General features: G+C 45.3%; 1 protein-coding gene across 3 annotated transcripts; it reads right to left on the bottom strand.

Moving 5' to 3' along the window:
- Window positions 1-2,623: 2,623 nt before the first annotated feature.
- Window positions 2,624-14,770, bottom strand: bod1l1 (biorientation of chromosomes in cell division 1-like 1). Of its 3 annotated transcripts, none has more exons than XM_026225701.1 (24): window positions 13,743-14,770; window positions 13,134-13,258; window positions 12,833-13,050; window positions 12,454-12,753; window positions 12,170-12,319; window positions 11,920-12,071; window positions 11,335-11,431; window positions 11,178-11,271; window positions 11,009-11,063; window positions 9,603-10,913; window positions 8,526-9,417; window positions 8,387-8,442; window positions 8,254-8,308; window positions 8,047-8,096; window positions 7,538-7,610; window positions 7,398-7,453; window positions 7,085-7,136; window positions 5,034-5,086; window positions 4,907-4,967; window positions 4,695-4,771; window positions 4,518-4,587; window positions 4,177-4,285; window positions 4,028-4,102; window positions 2,624-3,650 (listed from the first exon to the last, which is right to left on the bottom strand). In XM_026225701.1, the coding sequence occupies exons 1-24, from the start codon at window positions 13,857-13,859 to the stop codon at window positions 3,551-3,553; spliced, it is 4,398 nt and encodes a 1,465-aa protein (XP_026081486.1). In that variant the 5' UTR covers window positions 13,860-14,770; the 3' UTR covers window positions 2,624-3,550. The 3 variants fall into 3 exon arrangements, with proteins under 3 accessions (XP_026081486.1, XP_026081487.1, XP_026081489.1); XM_026225702.1 differs by having other exon boundaries at window positions 7,085-7,133; XM_026225704.1 differs by having other exon boundaries at window positions 7,538-7,612; window positions 8,067-8,096.
- Window positions 14,771-15,053: the final 283 nt, after the last annotated feature.

Here is a 15,053-nt window from a genome sequence, read left to right as displayed (position 1 = left end):
CCTAAACTGATACTGGGAATTTATTATATTACTGCTAAATTAATTCAGCACAGTTAACGGAGTTTAATGTATTTAATAAACAAATCCGGTTTATTTAGCGTTTACGGGAAAATATCAAATGCAATAAAAAAAACGTAATTTAGTGTTTAATAAATAATTTCTTGGATTTTAAGCGTTTAACTTTTTTATCGCGTTGTGAAGTATGAAAATATTTATAAAATTAAAACACTTTATCAATCTCTGCACGCATTTTAAATTAATTTTCTGCAAGTTGTTTCTAATCTAGTATTAGTACTATACATGTTTTTCTGTAATGTTTTCCCCAAAGCGTCACAACAGAAAAGATATATTCTGCTCTTTTATTTCACTCAATATTTAATCAACGCAAATTACAAAATTACGGCTGACGTTTAGGCTAATATAACACGTTCAAAACAATACAACATATTTCATACAACTTTGAAATATGTAATATAAGTAGCCCATTTTGTTACTAGTTAAACTGTCCCCAGTTAAACTATTAGATTAATTCAGAGGCTGATTCTGAGAAGAGAAAGAACATCATTTGCATGCTGCACATACATTTATATCTTACGGAAATTGTATTTTCCCTCGCGCAAGGCTCTTAACAAGTTTAATTCGGTGAACAGTGTTCAGAAATGATTTTACATTATTCGTAAATATCAGAAGTAGTGAACCCCAGCGTGCGCGTCTCCCTCCATCTAGCGGCCACGCGCCTTGCTCTCGGCCCGATGAGGGACTTGAATATTTGTGGCTCTGCGCGTGACCGTGGATATTCGCGATAGATTGATCACTGCCAGCGTGCACGCGGAGGACAATGAAGGCGCCTGGCGCTATAAACTTCAACAAAGCAATGCATCCAAGACCGGAAACTCTATAGAGGAGCGTGCACGCGGAGTCAGAAAGGTTTATCAGCTACAGTTTGGGAACAAATGTGTGGTTAATCTAATAAAACTATGACTTCAATGGGCAAATGATTTATAAATAAAGTAATAATAAAGGTGTAAATTAGTGTTTGTCATTATTATTAACATTGTCTAGAGATGTGTGTGTGTGTGTGTTATTAATGTGAAGTGAGTTTTAACGCATGTGACAGGTTGGTGATGCACAGACATGCAGGACTCTACAGGACAAACACTTTCACGAGAGAATGGCGTGCACGCATGAAAGCCCTTCTGTGTTCTTCCTGCCAAATGAAACTCATGTGTGGCGATTTAAAGCTCCATCTCGTCCAGATGAGTGTGACTCGGTCCCTCATTGCTCCGGACACGAGCGGCTCCTCGCGGACACGAGCACAGACGCACAGAAAGAGGGATGCGAGCTGTTTGTTACCATGGAAACGGAAAAGCCCTCATTCATAGAGAGACACCTGCAGGAAGCAGAAGTTCAGACCCGCACCGGGACACCGGACTGCGTCACGAGTTAATACTCACCTGCTTTGATTTGCAAAACTACAAAAAATTTAAAAGTTTAATCTCCGAACTTCTTAAGGTGCGCTCACGTGCAAGCGGTCACTTCAATAGGAATCAAGAGAGATTTCCACATGCACTTTTCACTGTGGGTTCAGTTTGACATGAGAACTCGCCTCACTGACCAACAGAATATATATATATATATATATATAAAATTTTAAAGTGCATCATACATGGACTTTATTGCATAGGAAATTTCGCTACTTTTAAACAAAACATATGGTGCACTCACAAGCTGGCAAGATAATTACGAATGCGTTGAAGATGATTGAAGATGTGTTTTTTGCATTTAATTCAAAACGATTTTGTAACATCTACAAAATAAAGAATAAAAGAAACGAACGTTGTGAATGTATTCACTGATGTTGCACTGTAGCCTATCATATTTTGCAAACACATCTTACTGTAAATAGTTAAAATATTTTAGAAATTCTATCAAATCTATCTTGCGCCCGCGTTGTTCCCTGAGCGTGCTGCTCTTAACGAGCACGCGCATGTGCATTTAACACATAAACAAGATCTTTCCCACATGACTCGAACACCTACAGACTCAAACCTGCAGGGACAGGAACAGACCCCGCTCAGATGGGACTGCTGTGAAGGAGACTCGCAGACAGACTGGACTCCCAATGCATCCTGGGAACGAACGAGACAGAGACATCCAGACAGAGAGAGAGAGAGCTGAATCAATCAGAGCTACATATATAATGCTCGTTCATATAGTGCAGAAGACTGTATTTACCTCGGGGTTTAAGCACCTTGCTGTTTCTCTGGCTCTGTTGTTCTACACTGGGTCTTTTAAAGCACTAAAGATTCACTGAAGGACTGGAGACCACAGACAATCTGAACATGGAGCACTTCGAGGACAGAGTTAAAGAAACTTGAGACAAAATTACTAGATTACATTTTGTTCCCTGACAATTTATTAAAATTAAGTGACAGAAGTGTGTTTTTGCTTTAAACAAGAACAAATGTCTGCCAATGGGGCCAAGAGATGAACAAAGTGAAATCAAGATTATTTTCTGACCCCACCGACAGATATCTAGTCTTATCTGATGCAGGAACTGATTTTCATTCTGCTTCTGCAGTAAAAGTATCTGGATTGTAGTGTAAAAAATTGAAAACCCAGATGAAGAATATTTCATTTATTTCCAGTATATTTGCTCTAGGGATCAATTTTCAGTTAAGTGAAGTATTTTGTGTTCATATTCTGATCACTTCTGCATGGTTTTGTGTCTGAGGGAGAGCTGGTAGAATAATAATACTAGTTAGTGCCGAGATTAAAAATGAGCTGCAAATGAAGGAAATAACTGAAGGGAAGATCTGAAGAGATCATGTTCAGCTGCTGCTGGAACAAACGAGGAGGTCTCTGTTAAAACACACACAGCTGTTTCCTGCTGCACTCCATTAAAACCTCCAATAATACATGAGCCTCGGAATAATCTATTCTGAGCTGAACCACAGAAACACAAGCCCTTCTCTGAAAGCCTCTCACACACACACACACACACATTAAACCGTATCTTTGGCACCCAGAACAGTTGAACCAAACACCAGAAACTTTAAATACATTTCATTTACTGCTGATTTATATCTATTATAACACTGAAGTTAATATCCGAACCATAAAATATAAAAAACACATCAGAGTTTATAAGGGTTCAGGGTTTATAATAAAAAGTTAAAAATATAAAATGGAAAAATAATGACATTCACAGAATGAGCATCACTCACAGACACACACACGCACAGACACACACACAGACAGACAGACACTCACAGACACACACACACACACACACACACACACACACAGACAGACACTCACAGACACACACACACACACACACAGAGCGGAGTAGCACAGTTTCTCAGTCGACACTGTTGTTGAGTGGAGTAGTTTACACGCAGCAGCTCTTCATCATCAGTCTCTTGATTCGTCTGCAGAACTGAATCATGTTGATTCTCAGCTGCTCTGATTCAGATTCGTCTCCCAACACTCCCTGACCTTTGAACTACACCTAACGCTGAACTGGAGGAGGTGACACGGAGACTCGTCATCGTTTGGCTCTTTTTGAAGGCGGCTCGTCAGATTTCTGTGCTCCACGTGTGCGAGGAAGAGCAGGACTCGAGTCACGCTTGCGTCCCCTCGCCGCCCTGAGACACACACACACACACACACACACGTTCATGATCTGCTGTTGATAAAGATCACTGCACCAGGTACCTCTCATTTCCAGCCTGACAGGTCGACAGTAAGTGTTTTCTAACATGGTTTTCTTGACTCAATATTGGATCAGACACAAAGTTCAGACATTTCTAGTTCCAAATTTAAATCTATATTCAGGAGCTGAACACCGTTCACTGAATTACATTAAATATGAAGCAAACTACTGTTTGAACACCTTAGATGAGTTAAATTAATACAGTACTATAACGAGCAAGAAGAGAAGATACAGTAACAGTACTGTAAGGAGTAAAAGATTAGATGTAATAATGAAAGCAGCACTACTGAGGCTCTCTCTCGGACTGACCGTGTGTTCGGGGAGTTCTCCTCTCTCCCGCTGAGTTTACTGAGCGCTCGAGTGGACGGTTTGCTGGGTTTGTTCCTGAAACACAGAGCAGAGGAATGAGTCTGGAGCGAGGGATCGGTGAGCAGCGGAGCGTCAGACGTCTGTCGTACTTCTCTGCCTCCAGACGAGACGCAGCACGAGTCGTCGCTCTTCCTCTGCTCTCCTCTTCATCATCCTCTCGTTCTCTCTCTCCCTCTCTCTTCTCTGATGCTCCGGTGTCTGTGAACCAGAGAAACAGACTGAACATCCTCCAGAGCAAACTATTCATGTAGCGGAATTACTAGAACAAAAACGATCATTTAAATAAATAAAAAATAGATATAGTTTTCAAAAATGAGTACTATAACAGGGCTATAATACTCATGTAACTTAATAGAGACTAAATATTTTCCAAAATAATATTTTATATTTACTATATGAATATGTGAATTCTAATATTGGATGTACACACCAGAGTCATCTGTGGCAGAGGAGGTTTTGGAGGGTCGTCCACGACGGGACGGTTTCTGCTGCTGCTCCTCCTGAACACACACACACACACACACACACACACACACACACACACACGTCAGTCAGTCATGCACATCAGATCTCAGCAGTTAGTGAGGCAGGAGTGTTTGATGCTCACGGTCACGTCTTCCTCATCCTTCCTCTCCTCCTCTTCATCACTCGCTTTGATCATCTCCTCTTCTTCAGATGGACTTGCTGTGAGAAATCAAACTTTTATTCAGGCATCAAGCTGTACGACTTTAAACAAAAGATGTTTAGCAGAAGGATCATGCTGCTCTTCTCCATACAGTGATGATTAATGTGGACAGACACTTGATAAACACTACTGACCTTCATCTTTTCTCTGTTTGACAGATTGACATGGTTCCTCCTTCACCTCTGCGCTCGAGTCCTGCAGAAACACTCATTATAAAGCTACTCATCTCACACACACACACACACTCGCTGATTGACTTACTGGAGCAGAAGCAGGAAGATCGTCTGATCTCTTTCGTTTCAGTCCAGGTCTCACTACAGAGAGAGAGACACAGGTGAACTGATGATCTACAGACAGATGTGTGTGTGTGTGTGTGTGTCTATGTGAGAGAGTGAGTGAGTGTGTGTGTGTATTTCTGTGTGAGTGTGTGTGAGAGAGAGTGAGTGTGTTTCTGTGTGTGAGAGTGAGAGGGCCTGTGTGAGAGAGTGAGTGTGTGTGAGAGAGTGAGTGTGTGTGAGAGAGTCAGTGTGTCTGTGTGTGAGAGTGATAGAGAGTGAGTGAGTGATAGAGAGAGTGTGTGTGAGAATGTGTGTGTTTCTGTGTGTGAGAGTGAGTGAGTGTGTGTGAGCCTGAGAGAAAGTGAGCCTGTGTGTGAGAGTGAGAGAGAGAGAGTGAGTGTGTGAGAGAGTGAGTGTGTCTGTGTGTGAGAGTGAGAGATTTCATACACCTTTATTATACATAGATATTAAAAAAAAACATTACCAAACAACGACCAAAACAAATCAAAACATATACCCCAAGCTCAAATTAACAACATATCAAAAATTAATTCTCCATCAATTACAACACAAATAATATTACTAAAACACCACTGTAATTCAAAAGACTCCAAATCATTCATTAGTTGATAATACTTAAATTCAACATTCACTCGAGCCCTTAAAAAAGCTTTAAAAAGAGTTACAGCATCTTGATTTGGTCTGTTTTCAATTCTGTTTCTCCTTGTAACATATATTGCAAATTTTGCTTGTCCAACAATAAAGTTGATCAGCTGCCACTTTATTCTCTGCTTCTGACAATATCTCAATCCTAAAATAAAGGCATTAGTAGAGAAGAGAGTGAGTCTGTGTGTGAGAGTGAGTGAGTGTGTGAGTGAGCCTGTGTGTGTGAGTGTTTCTGTGTGAGAGAGAGAGTGAGTGTGTCTGTGTGTGAGAGTGATAGAGAGAGAGTGAGTGAGTGTGTGAGTGAGTGAGTGAGTGATAGAGAGTGAGTGTGTGTGAGAGTGTGTGTTTCTGTGTGAGAGAGAGAGAGAGAGAGAGAGAGAGAGAGAGTGAGCCTGTGTGTGAGAGTGAGTGAGAGAGAGAGAGAGTGTGTGAGAAAGAGTGAGTATGTGTTTCTGTGTGAGAGAGAAAGTCTGTGTGTGTGTGAGAGTGAGAGAGTGAGTGTTTCTGTGTGAGAGAGAGAGAGAGAGAGAGAGAGTGAGCCTGTGTGTGAGAGTGAGAGAGAGAGAGAGAGAGAGAGAGAGAGTGTGAGAAAGAGTGAGTATGTGTTTCTTTGTGAGAGAGAAAGTCTGTGTGTGTGTGAGAGTGAGAGAGAGTGAGTGAGAGAGAGTGTCTGTGTGTGTGTGAGAGTGAGTGAGCCTGTGTGTGAGAGTGAGTGAGTGTGTGAGAGTGTGTGTGCGCGCGAGTGAGCGAGATGGTTTCGGTGTCTGTGAGTGAGAGAGAGTGAGTGTACAATGCTTTGGCAATATGTACCTTTGTATGTCATGCCAATAAAGCAATATGAATTGAATTGAATTGAATTGAGTGTGTGTGTGAGAGAGTATGTGTTTCTGTGTGAGAGAGAGAGTGTGTGTGTGTGAGAGTGAGTGAGCCTGTGTGTGAGAGTGAGAGAAAGTGAGTGAGTGTGTGTGAGAGTGAGAGTGTGTGTGTGTGAGAGAGTGAGTGTGAGTGAGATGGTTTCAGTGTCTGTGAGTGAGAGAGAGTGAGTGTGTGTGTGTGTGTGTGTGTGTGTGTGTGTGAGAGAGAGTGAACCTGTGTGTGAGAGTGAGAGAGTGAGTAATTGTTTGTGTGTGTGAGTGAGTGTGTGAGACAGTGAGATGGTTTCTGTGTGTGTGAGAGTGTTAGTGAGAGAGTGAAAGGGTGTGAGTGAGAGAGAGAGAGAGAGAGTGTGAGTGAGAGAGTGAGTTTGTGTGTGAGTGTTTCTGTGTGTGTGAGAGTGTTAGTGAGAGTGAAAGGGTGTGAGAGAGAGAGAGAGTGTGAGCGCGTGTGAGAGTGAGTGAGTGTGTGTGTGTGTGTGTGTGTGTGTGTCACCTGCAGGAGTGTCTCTGGTCTGAGCTGCGGAGCGGCGACTCCTGCGGCTCTGCTGAAAATATAAAACATGATTGTCAAATAATAAATGAATGTTTTCAATTTTCAGAAAAGCATAAACTGATTGCAGAGTGAAAGTTCAATAATCTGACTGAACAACAAGTTTTCCAATTCTTCAAATCAGGAAAGAGACTTAATACAACAGACAAGAGAAAGTTTAAATATATAACAATGAATCTTGAAAACCTAGTAAAGAATTTTATATTTAAATCATGTTTTTCTCTAATTGGAGAATCAGCCGAACACACAAATGCACCTCTTTTGGCTCCTCCTCCACAGCTGGCTCCGCCTCCTTGGGCTGTGAAGCAGAGCCTTATGGGAAAGAAGAGAAACAGGGTCACGTGATCAGGAGTGTGAGAGCAGAACGGCTCGCTGCAGGTGTGACGAGACTCTTACGTGTTTCAGACGCTCTGGTGGATCTTCCTCTGCGTGGAGTCCTGCTCGATCTCTCCTCTTCTTCACCCTCACACTGTCACACACACACACACACACACACACACACACACACACATTAACAGACAGTTCACACAAGCCATGTGTGCACCACATGAAAACTCACACTACTGAGATGAAGTATAATTCATGACTTCAATTTTGTAATTATGACAAACTAATTCAAAATTATGTGAGAAAATATTTGTTGAGAAAACGTCAGAATTGTCATACTGAAATTATGACAGATATAATAATATCATGATTTAGATTTTTTATTCTTATATAATTTTAACCTTTTATCTCGGTCATACTTTTGACTTCTTTATTTTATAATTATGACTTGGTATGACTTAGTATGTCTAATTTTAACTTAAAAGCCCAATGTTAAACAATTATGACTCATAAGTCATGACTTAACGTGATTTTTTCCCTTACATGCCAGAAAAGGAGAGAGAAAGAAGAAAACTCACCTCTTTAGAAGCCGTTTGCTCTTTTTCAGCATCAGCGCTGGTTTGATGAGCTGCAGTCAGAAAAACAGCATTTAATTCAGGAAACCTGACATCTGATGTGCTGCACATGTCACTGTTATTCATTCAGAAGCAGCGAGTGATTTCCTGGTTCTCTTTTGTGGTTCTGACACAGACAGCAGCAGGTTTATTAGACACACACACACACACCTGTCCTCTGAGCAGATGATCGTCCTGACTGCGTGCCGCTCTCCGTCTGCTCCACCTGATCAGATAACATCATTAGTGACACGCACATGATTCCGGTTTAAGATCTGCTGATGAAGTGATCCTGATCTGTTACCGTCTCAGAGTCGTCTGATGACTTCTGCTTCTGCTCGTCTGAGACCGATGCAGCGCCTGCATCAAACACACGGTTACACTGAGACATGCTCCACACACTCACCATCAGAAACACACACACACTCTTCATCATCACTAACCTGGGTCTGAAGAGTCCATCTCAGGCTCAGCCGCATCTGTGGAGATCATCTGCGCAGGCTCAGCTGTGTCTGTCTCTTTACTGTCTGCATTAAGTGTCTGCGCAGGCTCCTCTGCATCTGTGGAGATCGTCTGCGCAGGCTCAGCTGTGTCGGTCTCTTTACTGTCTGCAGTGATCGTCTGTGCAGGCTCCTCTGGATCTGTGTTTTTATTGTCTAAAGTGAGGGTCTGTGCTGGCTCAGCTGTGTCTGTCTGCTTCACGTCTGCATTGAGTGTCTGCACAGGCTCCTCTGGATCTGTGGAGATCGTCTGCGCAGGCTCAGCTGTGTCGGTCTCTTCTGTGTCTGCTGTGTCCGTCTGCGCAGGCTCCTCTGGATCTGTCTCTTTTGTGTCTTCAGTGAATGTCTGCGCAGGCTCCTCTGGATCTGTAGTGTCCGTCTGCGCAGGCTCAGCTGTGTCTGCTGTAACCTCTGGCGTGGATCCCGCTGCTTCTTCAGCGAGGGTGTTAGCAGGTGACACAGCTATGTCTGCAGGGAGGCTCTGTCCTGTCTCTGCAGCATCTGTAAGACCAGTCTTCATGGACTCGGCAGCATCTGCAGTGAAGGTCTGCATGGTCTCAGCTGTGTCTGTTTGCATGGACTGCGTGTCTGCCAGCTCGGCTGCTTCTGTGCGGACCGTCAGCGTGGATTCAGCTGTGTCTGCAGTGAAGGTCTGAACCGTCTCCGCAGCATCTGCAGTAAGAGTTAGCATGGACTGGTCTGCGTCTGGAATGAGAGACTGGGTGGACTCAGCTGTGTCTGCAGTGGTCATCTGTGTAACTTCAGCTGTGTCTGCAGTGGGAGTCTGCGTGGGCTCATCTGCTGGAAGTCTTTCATCGGTCTGCTCATCTCCAGCCTGAAAGAAAAAAAACATTAACAGGAAACACTAGATCAAAAATCTACTTGATCAGAAGCAGCTTCATTGCTGACAGGATATCCTGAGAGTATTTTATTACACGCCAACAAGACGCCACTGCAATCCAAACCAGCAAAGTGTTCGGTTCTGTGCAGTTCAACAATCTGAGATGGTCCTGCGTTTACCTCTGATGTCACTTCCTGTAGCCCGAGAGCCTCCGTCTCCATGGGCTCTGCTGTAGCGATCCCGGAGGACTGTAACCCACTTCCTGTAGGGAGCGTCTCCATAGCGACCGGAGAATCGGTGATGAGATCGGAGGAGCAAGCGGTGTCTGGATCCATGGAGAGCAGTGCAAGCGCCGCTTCCTTCATCTTCATATCGGCCTCCGCTTCCCTCCGGACAGAGAGCTCTGAGGCGGAGCTGTGGACTCCCATCAGGCTCAAGAGGGCGTCGGCTTCTGCAGTCAGTGGGCGGGGCTCTCTGACCACAGCGTCCTCGTCCTCAGGTTCAGGAGTGATGTCACTCAGAGCGGCGTACGGATCGTCTGGTACAGGTGTGGAACCGGAGACGGCGCCGGGTTCTAGTGGTTCTCCAGACTTGCTCTCGGACTCTTTCTCCACCTTCTTCTCCGATGTTTTCTTCACGAGCTTCGGTTTCTCCTCTTTCTTCTGTTCTGCCGTTCCTGGTTTACTCTTGGCTTCTGTTTTTTTATCTGATTTGCCCGCAGTGGGATTCTGGGGTTTAGACTTGTGCTTCTCCGTTAGGGATTTGACCTTTGAACCCGTCTCTGCCTTTCTGACCTCGCTCTCGGTTTCCGAGCCGGATTTCTGCGGATGAGTCTTGTCCACAGACGAATCCTTCCGATCCGTCCGCACCTTGGTCTTCTCTCCAGGTTTAGCCTCTGGGTGACTCTTTGACCTCTTGAGAATCTCTTTAGGCTGCTTGTCTTTCTTCCGGCTGACCTCTGAACCCGTCTCGACCTCTGACCTCTCCTCTGAGGAGCCGGTGGAGTCCAGACGCCGGAGCAGCTTCGAGTCGCCCTTCGGTTTCTCTCTCTCGTTCACAGCAGTCTTTCCTTTCTTCAGGTTCGCTTCATCCACCGCTTCAGACACACTCGTCTTTCCTTCTCGAGAAGACACAGAACTCTTCCTGTCTGGCTTGACCTTTGACCCCTTCTTCTCATCAGCTGCTCCTTTCGCAGTCCCTCCATCTTTCTCTTCGGCCGGGGTGTCCCCGCTCTTCCTGCTCTCCGTCTTGAGTTTGTGCTTGAGTCGTTCGTCAGGGACGCCGCGCTCTTTCTCCTTGCGCTCCTTTTCTTTGGAAAGCGGGTCTTTCCGAGTGTTTTTGCGGCGTTCTTCTGTTCCCAGCTCCAGGTCCAGGATGAAGGAGTGAACGCGGTTTTTGTCAGGGAGTTTCTCCTCGCTGTCGGTCTTCTTCCTGCGCTGCTCCTCAAGATCAGACGGCCGTCGCACTGACTTCAGACTCGCCGGCTTCACCTGCAGAGACACAGAAGTGTTCACTACTGAGAGAGAGAGAGAGAGAGAGAGAGAGAGAGAAGAGAAGAGAATAGAAGAGAGAGAGAGAGACTTACATCTTTGCTGACTGAATCACTTTCGGTGTCACTTTTCTTCCTGTCGTCCTCTTTTCTGAAACGAAGCAGTCATTGAGGAGTGTGTTATCATCAGGTCTATTGATGCATCACATGTAGTGTTCTGGACACTGCTAGCTTTAGGGAACTAGTGGCTGTTTGCTCCACTAACCTGGAGTCTCTCTTTCTCTGTCTGCTCAGAGCCACTTTCTTCTCCAGGACCTTCTTCTCTTTTCGAGCCTCTTTAGCTCGGGGTCTCTTGCGATCTGTAAGGAGAAACTCACGTCAGAGACCAGATCATCCCCACACACACACACAAGTGCTGGTACCCTGTTCCTCGTTCTGCGCTGCTCTCAGTCTGCGTTTCTCCTCCATCCGCTCGCGGTTCAGCTGCCGCTTCAGAAGACGCTCCTCTTTGTCTTTGGCCTGTGGAGGGAGAGTTAAATTATATCAGATTTCAACAAAAACAACCACCAGGTGAAAATGAAACATCATCACAATAAACTATTTTAAGGGGCTCGTTTGAAAATATTGATTTCCCGTTGGTTTTGAAGAAGCGATACTGATTAAATCCTAAGATCCTCGATGCAGTTTTTAATGATAGCCACCATTTAAATGTTTGTATTAAAAAAATCTAATTGGATTAAAAACGATATTATCATTACAAAGTTATTACAGCTTTATTATTATAAACACTGCCTTGTGTGCAGTTAAAGTTCAAAGTTCAGTTTATATTTGACTTTTATAAAACTGTGTAGCATTAGGGTACACCGTGGTTTTTAAAGTGCTTTATACAGAAATTGACATCAGAGCACTTTTCCAAGTGACACAGCCCCCATAGCTCCACTGGGGTTTAGTGAAAGAGGTCCATCATCACAGTTTGTAGCGTGTCAAAGGTCACGGCGTGCTCTCACCACCGAGCGTCTGCGCTGCTCCACCGTCACCTCGTCATCAGAGTCGCTGTAGTAGCGTGAGTACAGGAAGGGCTTGTGTACGTATCCCTGTCTCACACCACGAGGCTTCTTCTCCGAGTCGTCCCCGGCCGGCGTCTCCCGCCCCCCCTCACCTACACACACACACACACACACAGGTGTCGGAGCGCTGCAGTGACACACACACACACACACACACACACACACACTGATCACGTGATGCGCTTCTCACCCCCCGAGCTGATCTCTCCCTCCTCGGTGGACTCCGACAGAGGCTCGTTCTCATCGCTGTCTCCCTCGAACGAGGACAGATCGCTGGTGTGGACCGAACTCACCGTGATGTCACTGAGACCGTCCAGATCAGAGTCCTCCAGAGAGTACTCTAACACACACACACACACACACACAGACGCTCTAGAATCAACACTTTCACTTTAATTATTAGTCACTTCTGACTCAAACTCTTATTTCATTATTTCAGTGAAGTGATGAAGAGGATTCTTCTGTCTGCTGTACCTTCTCGGAGTCTCTCTCTGGTCTTCTGTTTGACGCTGGAGGGTTTCTGGGAGTCTGTGTCTGTGCGGTTCTCCTCTCGGATCTTCCCTGAGGATTTACTGCCGTTCCCGGCGTCTCCCTCGTCCTTCACCTCCTCCGTCTCCTCCTCTTCCTCTTCCTGTTTCCCAGGCTGTGGTTCCTCCGGCTGCTCCTCCGTCTCCTCGGGGAGGCTGATGTCCATCTCCTCGTCTCTGTGCTCGAGGCTCGGGTCAGTGCCGCTGGTCTCCGGGATCTGGACATCATCAGCGCCAGAGCATCCAGCTGTCAGAGCAAACAGAAGGAAACATGACTCACGTTCTGGAGGATCTGACAGCGGGTTCTTCAGATGTGAGAAGCTCACCAGCATCACTTCCAGGTTCCACGGTCAGAAGTTCAGCTTCCTGGATTTCTGCAGGAAGGGGCGGAGCTACAGGAGGAAGCTCATCCTCCTCCACGTGGCTGTTTGGAGACAGAAACTTCCGGACGACGCGCTCCACCTGCGGCCGAAAGGAGTGATGGACCTTCGGATCGACGACCTGAGCCACGATCCGGTCCACTCCCTGCTCCAGCATCCCTGACCTGCCGCACACACACACACACGGTGAAGCTCAGGACACACACACAGACGGACAGACAGACAGACAGACGGACAGGACACGTACTGCAGGACCAGCTGTCGGATGCTGTTTCTCAGCTGGTTCTTGTTCAGCTGTGGGCTCCATGTGTGGTTTGCCAGGTGATTGGACACGAAGTTATCCACTCGCTGTCGTAAGTGCAAATACGCCGGCTGAGAGGAAGAAAACAATCACATTACCTCTACTGTATCATACCGGCCTTTATTTCTTCAGCTCTCAATCTCTGTGTTATATGTGCGGATCATTTACATCTCATCTCACTGACACACATCACTGGAGATATAGAGCACAGACTCATATTTACATAAGTCTCCACTCTGCTGTCAGAAAGATCTCACTGATTTACAAGCAGCAGAGTTTAATGTCATAGTAAAACATTACATTGTGATGATGATGATGATAAACTGACCGTTAGGTTTGAATATAAATCAGCGCGAATTTAAAAAACAAGCGGTTTATCAAGACATCCTCACACTCGCTAATCGATTATAAATAAATACATTAATAGTTCTATCTGTGATGTAGAAGACGGAAACACCGCGGTTATTTACGCTACTGCAGAGATCGCCAAGTTTACACAGTGTTAAAATCATGGTACTTTGGTGTTGTTGTGAGGTAAATGTGAGCGTGTTTTGCCTTTGTGTCCACGTCCGCGAGACAGTCTCTGCGGAACTGATCGAACAGACCCTCGGTCTTCAGGTGATTGACGATCATCGACACCAGCTGCGGGTCTCCGGGGTGAAGCGCCGACATCGCAGGGTCGAAACCGGCTGAACTCGAGCCAGCGGAACCTTCGAAACGAACCGAACCGCCGCTGCGCGCTACAGAAGTGAAGCTCCCGCCGGAAGTTTATACAACGCACAAGAAACAGGTGAAGAAGAAGAGGAAACGCGCGGAAATTCAGCGCCATCTAAAGGACACGCTGCAACGGATGTCTATGGGGAAGCGAAGCTTTTCGAAACATTGAATCAACTGAACCAATTGATTCGCAAAATGATTCCTAGTTTCGAAGCACTCTAAACGCCTCACGCTGGTGACGCCTGCCGGTCAAAACTGCGTAAGTGCAACAGAAACATGTATAAAACACTTTTTACAAACAGATTGCAAATTACTGAGGGTGTAATCTAGTAAAGGCAATCAACAGATACTATTAAATATGAGGTGTCTGTATGAATGGCAGGGTTTGTTTGTGTGTTTTAATCAGCCCCCAGATGTGAAATACAAATAAAACTGATCAGAGATCAGGTCAAAATCATATATGCACTGCTAATGGCGAACTATTCCAAGCAATTATGACCCAACGCCGGCTCATTTACTGAAATCATGTAGATACGCGATGCGAATCAATGGTGACTCTCAAAGTGACTCTCAAAGGTTTCGAAACTTCACGGTTGGTAAAAGGGGAGAAACGAACAATTGCTTCACACGCCATATGGTGACACCTGCTGGTCAAAACTGTCTCAACACAGACAAAAACAATACAATACTAATACTGCTTTTACAAACTCATTCCAACATTTGTCCACAAATGTCTCATAAAATGCCTACAAGCTGATCCGACATAAGGTAAAAATACCAGACACTGTTTTGCAGAGATCATCGTGACGTGAAGCCACGTTTACGGACACCGCGTGACTCTGGCAGTCTGATGCGCGTTCCGATCCAGTTTCGATACAAATGATTGAGGTTTCGAAGCTTTACCGCATCACTTAGGCATCGGTATGTTTAGGATCCGATAGCGTTCTTATCAGACTGGTTGAAAAAGAGTTGGCAGCGGTGGGATTCGAACCCACGCCCCCGAAGAGACTGGAGCCTTAGAGCGCTAGCTGACGAAGGATAGTCCGACATAATTTCAGAAATGTTGAGCAATGTCGAACTGCGCAGCCAATCGCATCGAAGCGCTATGACATTTGGACCAATCGCGTCGAAGCGCCTTAACATTTCCAG

This window comes from Carassius auratus, chromosome 39, assembly GCF_003368295.1.
Source record: "Carassius auratus strain Wakin chromosome 39, ASM336829v1, whole genome shotgun sequence".
Classification (NCBI taxonomy): domain Eukaryota; kingdom Metazoa; phylum Chordata; class Actinopteri; order Cypriniformes; family Cyprinidae; genus Carassius; species Carassius auratus.
This window is presented reverse-complemented; position numbering and strand designations above follow the sequence as displayed.